The following is an 11,627-nucleotide window of genomic DNA, read 5'->3' as shown; positions in this document are numbered from 1 at the left end:
GTTTGCCTGGACCATTCACATCTTCTAACAAAACACAATTTGTTATCCAAAACAAAAGGCTGGGTTTTTTTCCAGGGCACAGCTTTTTTATGAAGCAACGCTGTTAATCCTGCAGCCTGACAGAAAGCAGATCATGAGGAGGAGAAGGTGTGTCAGCTGAGTGCTTCAGGCTTCTGAAGGTAGGTATGAGGTGGCAAATTGCCTCCCACTTTGCTTCCAGTGTGCTGAGCAGGAGAATGAGGTGGCCAGAAAGATTGCAGCACTTGAAAAAGCTACTGTGCACAGAAGGGATTATAGTGATGTAAAAAGCCTCTGTCATCCCAATGTCTGTGCATCAGACTGCACAGAAAGGGGAAGGCTGGGGAAATCAAGAAAATTCACTTTAACTTTGTCAATAAACAAATTAATCCCACTGCATTTTCCTAAAACACATTTGTGTTTCTTCTTGTACCACAAAACCAGTAACTTGTACAGAGGAATTTGCATAAGAGGAAGTTCCCTTTTGGAACAAATTCATTAGGCAAAAATCTGCTTCTTCCAGGCACTGGAACTGAAGTCCTGAACTTTGACTGCTGCTGCCCAGCTCTTACAGAGACGTGGCAATGTTTGCTGTGGGTACCAGGCCTGAAATATCAGCAGTGATGTCGTGTGAGGAAAGGAAAATGTTCAAAACCTTGACTTGTCATTCATCAGTGGAACTGATATCAACAGGTGAAGAAACATGTAAATATGCTTTTATTTTGGGGGTTGCATGGAAGAGAAAGGAGATGAAAAAGGCTATTTCAAGTGCTACCTGTATCCAAGGAATGTGAAAAATATTTTCTAATTAACTACATTCCTTTCTTGTATTTAATCATTTTTCTTTTTCTCTTCCCAGAAACTTTTCAGTATATATAAAATGATAGTGGAAACAGAAATGAGGAAAAGAAAATGCTACACATCATTATTTTCCTACTGAATCTAGCAGATTTGCAAACACTCACACAAAATGGTAAGAAAGAATTGCATCTTGTACAAGTTTAAATAATTAGAAAGGTGAGTTTTGCTGAAGGCAGGTTTGTGTTTTCAGAGACTAGGCAGTTTCTCAACACAAAAATGGCATAGTTTCTTCCATTAAGAGATCTGACAAAATAAAAATTACAGAAAAGATTGACATATTATCACCACAATATGCTGATGAAATAATGCAGTTTGGTTTTGTTAGAGACATTTTACATTTAAAAACATGGATAATATTTCTGTGGTTTTTTTAATTTTGTGGGTTTTTTTTTTTCCAGAATTGCTCTAAGCATTTATTATGAATGACACATCAGAGCCAAATTCTTACCTGAACTCATATTTGCCAGATACACACTGCTCTCTATCAGCGAGGAGTACGGTTGCTCATTTTGCAGCAAAACTCCTGCAGCCATTGCAGTACCTGTTGAAACAATGAAATAATCACTGAAAACCTACGAGAGAAGCTCAAAGTAGGCAGAATAAAGGCACATGCTCCTGGTTATGTTCTGGAGTCATTGAAGATTTGGGCAGCCAGGCATGGGCTGGTACTTGACAGACAGATTGTCTACAATGCACGGCCCCTCGCTGCTCTCTTCCCTGTACTCTTGGGCTTTGGAATCACATCTGTCATGATTCTCCTCTAACAAGAAAACTGAACCCACCACTCTCTCCAGGCAGAAACAGATTTTTTCTCTACTGTTATTTCTAATACAAGGTAAGTCCTGCTCTGAAGACCTTCTATCCGACAGAAAGATAAAGCAAGCTGTAGATACGAACACAGTCATCAGCCTGTGATGTTTAAATAAACCCTTTGCGTGGCTCTTGAATGGAAATTCTTACTCAGAATAAGGTCACCCTTCTGTTTCTCTTATCTCTATAGGAAAATAGCTGCAAGCATAACAAAAAAGAGCAATTTTTATATCAAACTAAGCACATCTCTGCTGCATCATTAGCTACAGAAACTTTGCTAAATAGACAAACCTTGGGTTCCCAAGTCTGCAAAACCAGTATTAGGATTCAGCATAAATACAGTTTTAAGACAGATTTGCTAAAAAAATATATGTAAAAATAGAAGAGTCCTGCGGGGATTAGGTGATACAACAGGCCTGTGTGGTGCTAACTGCTTGCTGCTCATTTTCCAGCTTTTATCTCTAATTCTGCATAATAATTTTTGCAGCAAATATTTAAATAAAATTTATTCATTCAGGTATTGCATTATCTACCACATACTTGAATAAATTATTTTTCCAACAATGCTAATGGACTTTATTCCACAAAGTCAGCCAGTGCAGCTCTGTTCTTTTCAAGATGCTTAATGGTGGGAAGAGATCACAGATCTACGTTAAGAACCCTTTCATAGAGCTGCACCAGTCCTCTCGAAGGGATGAGAATTACATTTGTCAGTGAAAGACAAATAGCCTTCTGAAACCTCAGAGATGCCAAGAAAGGCATCTCTAATGTAAGTATTTTAAGAAGAATATAAATCAAGAATATGAATCAAGAACACTCTTTAATAAAGATTAAAAGAGTATCTGCAGCATTTTCTACACAGCTACTTGACCATCTGACTCTGTATTCTGAAAAGTCAGTCCTTTAATAAACTACCTTCATATAATTGCATTCTATTTGGAGAAGTTCCAGAACCTCTATTTTTTTTCCAATGGATTTTGAAATCAGTAAGTGATGGCTTCCATTATCAGAGGAAACTTCGAACCTAAAGAAAGTACTCCATTTTATCCCCAGAATTTCTTTTTTAGAGTTAATAATGCTGAATTAACAAAAAATTATTGGTTTCTATTTCTCAGAAAGTTCTTTTCAAAATTCTTAACAGCTTGTCCAGATAACATTTGAAAAAGGTATCTCAACATACTGGCAGCAGAATCACCACCACGATGACTATTTAGTTCTCCTATTTCCTTATACTCAAATGATTAAAAAATAAAGAGATTAAATATCAGGGATATTTCTATCTAAAATTATTTCCTTTTTTTTTTTTCACCTAGGAATCAGCCTGATAAGAACTCTTAACTGGAAATGGACATGATGGAGGTTAATGCAGAAGAGAACGTACCTAGAGGATGACAAAATACTAGCAAGCTTCTTCTAAGTGGCAGAGGTGAGCTCTTTGTTTCTTTGTTGTCTAACCAGACATTTTATTTCATTTATACACCAAATCCATAATTCCTGTGCTGCCCAACTGACCTGAATATTTTGTCTGTGCCTTTCAGTTTGCAAAACTTGACTGACAGTGTGATCAATGGGAGCAATTCCCTTATATTTATTTCTGAAAAAAAAGGTTAGTAATATTGTGACAAATGACTTTGCTGAGTTACACTGCACTCCCTCAGACAGGTGTAAGGCAGTAATTTGGGACAGGTCAGTGCTGATGTACCTACAGAGGGGCATTATGTTCCTGAACCAATAAAATGGATGCTAGAAGTAAAGTGCTTAGGTTAAAGCAGCAGCTCTCTCCTGCTTCGCCTCTGCACAGGATATTCTTAGTTTTTAAAGATGTTCTTCAGCATTTTGCTCATCTCGTGAACGCTCGGTAGCTGCGGAAGGCACAGCCTGGAGCGCTATTCCAGGTCGCGGTGCCGTGAGCTGCCCGAGGATCTGAGTCACGTACCTTGGGGCAATCACGGTATCGCCTTAATCAGCTCTGCTGCTCGATCTCTGCCGTGCGTCCCTATTGCCATGACAGCAAAGAGGCCGCCCCTTAATCCCGGCTCCCTGAACGAGTGAGAGGAACGGTGTCTCCCGCGGTGCAGTTCCACCTCTGCTCCAGCACAGGCAGCGGTGCCGTCCAGCGAGCGGGAACACCCCGACTCCTGACACCAAACACCGGGAAATGTGCCTGTGCTGTCGGCTGGCAGAAGGCAAGAGCAGGACCACGCTGCCCAAGGAATCTCCTGGAATCCTCATGCCACGCACTCTGGGTATTTCAAGAGGTCCCCTCCAGGAGTGGGTTTGATATGTGCTTTGATGTTTGTCTGCAGTTTTGAGTTCCTTTTCTTTCCCCCCACTTTTGAGCTGAACAATTTCTACCAGCAGGGATTTTTGTCTCCTGTTGCACCGGATTGACATGTTGCATTTGGAAACACGACAGCTGTCGTGCCCCACTCGCTGCTGCACACTTGCAGGGGTGCATTTCCTGCAGGGGACACAGTGTAGGCACCTCGTGGACGAGGTCGCTCCTGGCATCCACCTCATCAACAGTGAAGCCCCTTGCCCACGCCCTTTCCTCTGCAATAAAGGCCCTGCTCTTTGTAAGGTCACAGGGGAGCAGCAGGACAGCTGGGACATGGGGGGTCCCAGCTCCTTCCAAAGGCCACCTTCCATAGGCAGCATCCCTCACTGGCTCTCAGGAGCTGGCTGCAGGATGGACCCTGCAAACCAGCAGTGGGGTTTGCAAATGAACAACTCTGCCTTGTCACAAAACATTTCTTTCTGGCGTTTCAGGATCTGAAAACCAGTGGCTTCCAGTGGCTGGGCTGAATTTTTTGCTCCAGACTAAAACGAGAGGAGCAATGTCCATTACTGCAGCAGTCAGAAAACAATTATACAGTCAAAAAGTGAGGAGACAAGAAGATGCTGGTCTCACTCTATCTTGGCAGTGAGGATGGTTATTTAATAAATGCAATTGCTACCTTTTCCTTCAGAACATGTTTTCAAACAGAGAGAAGAGCTTGCATTCTCAGCTGGAAGGATTCCAGTTTGGGCAGTGTAGCTGCCAGCATGGACAGTAATCCCATTGTAAGGCTCCCCACAGTGCCCCTGTGCACCTACCCACAAATACTGAGGGCCCAAATCTTTAATTCCTGTGGCTTTGGCAAACAAGGATGTCACAGCAGACCACACACTTAAAAAGATTACATGTATGTATTAACATTAAAAAAAATTAGTAAGTTTTCCATTTAAAATATCAATATATGGGAAAAATTATTTTAAACCTCAAATATATTCATACAATAGAGGCGGTGCTGATGTTTAGGCCTGTCACATGAAATTCTGAGATTATTTTTACTGTTTTATTGTCTTCTAAAGTGAATGTGTTCTCTCCCTGTTGCAGTCACCTGTAAGTAACTACCTAGCAGCCAAATTTTTAAAGAAACATAGTAAGCTCGCTGCAGGTAGGGGCAAGGGTGGCTTAGTACCTAAGCACTTGGCTGACACCTTTAAAATTTCCTGTGGCCTAATTCTGCAAGCACTTGAGAAGCTTTGCTTTTGTGAGCAGTCCCACAGAAGTCAACCGAATGTCTAAATATAAGATCACACGGGATAGTTTCACTGCCAAAATGCAAAATCCTGTAAACAGCACTAATGGAGATGTTTCAGGCAGATGACTAAAGATAACTTCAATGATTAAGACTAAGTAAAAATAGGATAGTGTAGTGAGGACTGGGTATATTTAATGAAGTTGTTAAGAGCTACTAAATTATAACCTTGTCTCTTAATTCAGGCTTTGATGCTTTAAGATTGGCAGATCATGAGAATTTCTAGCAAAAAATCTTCTAAATTGGCTGAGATGTGGCTAGTCACTGGTACAGGAAGCACTGGTAAATGAAAATGCGTTTTAAATTACCACAGACTATCTAATTTTAACATTGCCAGGAATAACAAAGCATTTCTAAATGTTTGTAAAAAAATTATGATAACTGAGGGTTTTGCTAAACTTGATTATTATGATTAATGAAGCAAGATGCAAAGGTTGTTGTTCTAATGCCTGTACCAGGGAAAAAGCTCATTGGGAACAGATATTTCATGAATGCTTAAGCTACACTTTAACCACGGGCTGGAAGGCAGTTTTAGCACTGAGCACACATCTTTCAGTAGGCACACACCTCAATTCCCAAGGTGCTTTAAAAAGCTCCATTATTTGAAATTTAAATGTTTGCTACCTGTAAGAAAACACCAAAATACTGGAAAAGCAAATAAACACACGGATAAAGGACAGAGAGAAGACTAGGTAAAAATGTAAACAAATTTTCATATAGTTTAGTTATACACTACTTACACAGCAGGATGATACTACAGCTGCTGTGAAACTCCAGGGGTTTCACACTGGAACCACAACCAGAATGGATTTGTTATTTCTACACGTTTTTTACCTTCTTTGGGAAAAAATATTCCCCACCTGTCTTAGTAAAAGATGAATGTCATTTAATCATCAAGTTTGATATTTACAAAGGACTCTAACATCTTTCATGTACAAAAGAGATGAGAATATAATTCATTAAACGATTATGTAGGTGCTGGTTTGGTGGTTCAGTCTTTGCTGTTCATAGATTTTTGACATAAATAGCAAGAAACTGCAAGCTAAACTGATGGACAAGTCTCTCAATTGACTCGAGCCATGTTATTTAAATCACCTCTCTCTGTGGCAGTGCTAACCTAAGAGTTAACAGAAGGTATTTTAAACTACCTTGAACAGGCTGACAGGCAGTAATTACTAGTGAGATTCATCAAGGAGATGGCGTAAAGTGAATATATTAACTTATATTAACTGTTCTACAAAAAAAAGTGCTGGCTCCAAGACCCTTGATCATGAACATCATGTTTACCAAGAGACTCTCAGACTCATCACACTGACTACATGCAGAAGAATGAAATAGTAATTGTCAGCATTCTGACAGCACTCAAGTGCAAGTTCAAAAATTATCTCTGCGAGTTAGAGGATTTTTACATCTAATACAGTCAAAACCACAGTAAATTTACAGGAGTTTTAATAATTTTAGTAATTTCAGTGTAACACCTTACCTGTTACCCTGCAAAAAGAATGAGTGAGTGCTGATCCCTTCATTGCTGCAGTATCAGCCACAAGAAACAGGTGCAGGGCAGTCACGTTTTACAGAGAAGCTGAATGAATTCCCCTGGTGTTTCCTGTGGCTAATCGGATCGGGGATGGTAATCTGGGAGGAGCCAGCAACGATCTTTTCTTAACCTAAACAGTGCGGGGAGTGCCTCGGGGACTATGCAGATAATCGTCCCTAAACTGCTTTCTGCGTCTGCCCGGCCTTTAAAGGGATTGAGGCAAACAGGCCGCACAGCCTGATGTTCTAATAACTGACTCTCCCAGCTCTGCTCTTCCTGTTCACCTCATTTCCTATTAGCAACAACTAAACAGGTATTTATTTGTGTGTGTCTACACGCACAACACAAACACAGAGCCACAGAGAGAATTTTGAGAAGTGAGATTAATTGATTTTGAAATGCCGTGAAAAGAGAATTAGATAGAAATGTTCCATTGTTAGCTGGGCCTATCATTGTTATCTGCATAAAACATTTCTTCTTATCCAGTAAAAACATAGAATGTCACTGAAGTATTTTTAGCATGTATAAATTAACTGCATTAAAAGTAAGGTCTCAAAACCATAACAAAAATAATTAATATAAATCTAATCAACTGTAATCAACTAAAGATATAATCAACTAAACCCCAAAGATTTTGTTGATTTAACTAAATACTAGATAAACAATGTATATAAAACAGGATACAATATCTTAAAAATAGATGTTATCTCAAAATCAATTTCAAGCACTTAGTAGTAGCCGATGAAGAAAAGGGCTTTCATCTATTCCCATCACTTCCCTGCATGTCTTGTTAAAAAATCCCTTCCATTATTGAAGCTAGGGATTAATTTAAAAAACCTCCCAATTATTTAGAAACAAAATATCCTTAAAATTAAAATCCAGCGTGATCTCATCTGTTCTGTGATTCTAAGTTTTTTTGGGGAAACAAAAAGAAATAGGACTTCAAAAGATTTGTACACAATTTGGGAAAATCCACCAAGGTACCTTGGCTACTTAAAAACCTGAACAGATTGTGGAGCCTAAAACCCCCTTTTGCACACCTTTTCTTGTGCTGGTAGAAGCTTCAACCACAAAGGGGCCAAGCAGCCACAGCTTTCCCAGCCTGCAGCTGCAACTGGGGGGGTTCAGAATCTCCAAAAATGAACTCATGTGGGTTCCCAGAGTGCCAAGAGCTGGTGTGCAGTGCCACTGCTGCAGCAGCCCTGCCCAGGCACACTGACACACTCACTGGTGCTGCAGCAGCCCTGCCCTGCCCAGGGCCAGGCACACTCAGGTGTTGGTGACAGCAGAGCCCCAATTGGAAATGTAGGGTAGAAAGACTCAGAGATCAGCTTGAATGAAATATAAATTGTATAGTGAAATAAATCTGCTCTTTGCATTTCGGCTGTGGTTTGAGGGTTGCCCTTGGTTACCAGTCTGGGTCAATTCACACAACAGGAACAGCCCCATGGCAGCACTCTTTGGTTTCACATTGTTCACTCACTACAGAAGTGGCTCTAGAAATCTGAATCTGTGAATTATGAGTAAAGGGATACATGTATTTTCCAAGTGTCAGCACACTAAAATGTGTTAACAAATGGAGCATCTGGCAAAACATTTTGTAGGAGGAGCTGGAGGAAGCTGGCATCATTTTAGTTGAGTAAGAACAAAGAGCAGCTTCAGATAACTAATAAATATTAATTAAATTCTTAATATAAGCATACTCTTTGGGGGAAGTTCTGAATGTTCACACTTGAGAAGCTGACATACCTAAGTTTTATTTCCATGTGGGTAATATAACACTATTTACCTATTTGATTCCAGAGGGGGGTTAATCCTTGGAGGGTTTGGATTCCTGGTGCAACAGCCTCTGCTTTCCTGTATCCAATTGTAGGTGTCAAGAGTTTTGCTGGCTACCCCTTTATCTGTTCCTACATTCATACTTCTCACTATTAATGCCTTTGTTCAGCTGAAGAACTAATTTTTTCTAGTGCTCTGCAGAGTTTGGCTAATTCCAGGCATCAGTGCCAAACGTGTTTGCTCAAACAGGACATGCCACCATATTTGAGTCAAAACAAGGCTTTGTGCTAACTGAGGGTGACTTTTTGGGAGAATTAACCAATAGGGTGAAATAATTTGCCATTTCCAAGGAAAGAATACACAGAGTAGGTGGGATGCTAATGACTAAACTAGAAATCTTCATGTCTCTAGGCTTGGCATTTTCCTGTTTCAACAAAATGAAGAATTCCAAGCCCTCTGGAAAATTCTGCTGAACTATGATTGCCAATTAAAGCATTTTAAGTAAGTAGAACAGGATCACTGGGCTTCTGGCAGCTTCTCTTGCACTGCAGGAGCTGCCTCATGCCTACTTCACAGCAGACATTGCAAATCCACCTGTCCTGTGACCTTAGGGACATGTTTATCAGATTAGGCAGGCAGAAAAGTGTCTGAACTGCCTCATCAGAATGTCTGACCACTGCCTACACTGCACTGTTTTCAGTGGTACATAGAAAGAATCAAAACATCACATTATCCTAAAACTTAAAGCTGACTAAAACCTAAGATTCATTTTCATTTAATACAAACTGTGTGTTTGGATTCCTAGCTGGCTTTGGGCATTTCCAGCTTCTCTTTTTGCTTTTTGCTCTTCTCATAGTTTGGATCATAAAAATCAATTAATGTTGCTTTATTTTCAGTCTGTATTGAAACTCTGCAGGGGAGGCTTAACTTTGTGTAACTTTCCAACAGTATACATGTTATTGAAGACTTTCTGTAAGTTCTACTTCTGGATATTTTACATATATATATATATCAATATATATAGACACATATAATTTTTTTCTGTCCATTAAGCATAATGCTGTACTACCACAAATCAATCACAAAAGCAGACTCAAAGCCTTTGGCAGACCTCAGCTTTACCAGCAGTGTTACAGTTGTGGGAGAAATGTAGACATTTAGCTGCTTAATGAGATTCCATAGCAGCAGCCCACCTGTGATCCCTGTCCTCTTTCATCATCTCTACTTCTGACAGTCTCTCTTTTCCTGTTGGTTCCACTGTTACCTAAAATTGCCAGTAAAGGACAAAATGTAGTGAAATGTTAGGTAAAGGCAGCAGCGTAATATGAAAATTTCAATTCAAAAGACAGTTCCAAAACTGAAGAGTGGTATCAGGTGTTCTTTTTAAGTCATTCAACGGACTTACAATGCAAAAGATGACTACACACCTAGGAAAATATCGTAGAACCACTTAAACTAGATCTAGCTAGAAAAAGGAAAGCTCTGATTTATGAGACAAATTTCTTCTCCATGTCAGATTTCGCAGTTCCTAGACAATTCATTACACAAAATAAAATAGTCATTATGGTGTCCAAATGTATAACTGGATTTCCAAAGGAGTGAAATATTTACTGAAACATGTGGAAGAAACGCTTTTTGGGTCAGTTTGTGTGTCAAGCCAAGCAAGTATACCATGAGAGAGGACTACATTGCTCACTGTACCTGAGGTGGTACCCTCTCAGCAGCTGGCCCTGCAGACTGTCTCCCTCTCTCACTTCATCTTGCCTTAGACATACAGGTACTCCCTGTGTCTCATATAAACTACTGACGGAAACAAGAGATGGAAAAATCACAGAATCCCAGAATGGTCTGGGCTGGAGGGACCTTAAAGCCCATCCAGTGCAAGTGCCACCTCTGCCATGGCAGGGACACCTTCCACTGTCCCAGGGTGCTCCAAGCCCTGTCCAACCTGGCCTTGGGCACTGCCAGGGATCCAGGGGCAGCCACCACCTGAACCACAACCTGAAAATGCTTTCAAGCAATACAAAAGTACAAACATATTTATTTTGTACACATGATATTGAGATTAATTCCTCCACAGATGTGAAGCTGGGTGTTGCTCAGTGGTGTGAAGGACTCCCAAAACGAAGTCAATGAGAAAAGCAAAAGCAAGGGATCTATGCAAAGAGAAAACACTGAAGTCTAGATTATTAACAAATCAGGTAACCGTTAATCTTTTTGCTACTCCACTAAAGACTGTAGTGACAGTCTGTAGCCAAAAGCAGAAATAGCTACATCTAAAAGGTACTGTTGAGTGTGTGGAGTGACCTGTGTATTGAGGTCCCTCAAGCAGGACTGACTGAGCTGCGTTTTTCAGGGTGACTGATGATTAGAGGTAAGGTAAAACCACTACTAAACAAGCAGACACCGCTGAGAAGGGGAAAATCAGTTTCCATTGCACTACCCTGCTGTCCTTCATGGACCTCTCTCTCCCTGACAGCTGTGGGTCTTTGCGAAAGTAAAACTACATAGATAATTTCTTATACTGAAAGCATTTTGACGTTGTGATTCAGGGGGTGGCAGCCCCATCCCTGGAAGTGTTCAAGGCCAGGTTGAACGGGCCTTGGAGCACCCCGGGACAGTGGACCCCAGACCAGCCTGGGCTGCTGTGCTTCGGTTCTGTGACTATTCAACAGCGGGTGGCAGAGGGGCTGTGTCACCGCACATCCCCCGGGGGGCCACAGGCCGTTCTTGGCCACAGCCGGCGCCGGGCACGGCCCGGGGACAGCGGGAGGAGCCCAGAGAGCCGTACGGGGCCGCGGCGGGGTCTCAGTCCTTAACGGAGGGCCAGGCCGAGCAGCGAGCGCGGGGGTGCTCCACAGCCCGGGCTGCCCGGCGGGGCTGGGCGCTGTGAGGGGCGCGGGGCGCTGGGAAGGGCGTTGTGAGGGGCGCGGGTGCTATGAGCAAGGTGCGCGGCGCTGTGAGGAAGGCGCGCGGCGCTCTGCGGGGCGCTGTGAGGGGCCCCGGGCGCTGTGAGGAAGGCGCGCGGCGCTGTGAGG

General features: G+C 41.7%; 1 protein-coding gene across 1 annotated transcript in view; it reads right to left on the bottom strand.

The window, feature by feature from the left end:
- The window catches only part of PTPDC1 (protein tyrosine phosphatase domain containing 1), an 18,451-nt gene extending 8,405 nt beyond the window's left edge, over positions 1–10,046 (bottom strand). Inside the window, exons 1-2 of the mRNA XM_005428859.2 lie at positions 9,783–10,046; positions 1,328–1,420 (exon numbers count right to left, since the gene is read on the bottom strand). Coding sequence (XP_005428916.1) covers positions 1,328–1,412 — 85 coding nt within the window. The 5' untranslated portion in view covers positions 1,413–1,420; positions 9,783–10,046. The remainder of the gene's footprint in view (positions 1–1,327; positions 1,421–9,782) is intronic.
- Positions 10,047–11,627: the final 1,581 nt, after the last annotated feature.

The sequence above is a fragment of the Geospiza fortis genome, unplaced genomic scaffold (assembly GCF_000277835.1).
Source record: "Geospiza fortis unplaced genomic scaffold, GeoFor_1.0 scaffold394, whole genome shotgun sequence".
Taxonomy (NCBI): Eukaryota; Metazoa; Chordata; class Aves; order Passeriformes; family Thraupidae; genus Geospiza; species Geospiza fortis.
The sequence above is the reverse complement of the archived record's forward strand: the minus strand, read 5'-3'. Positions and strand labels throughout refer to the sequence as shown.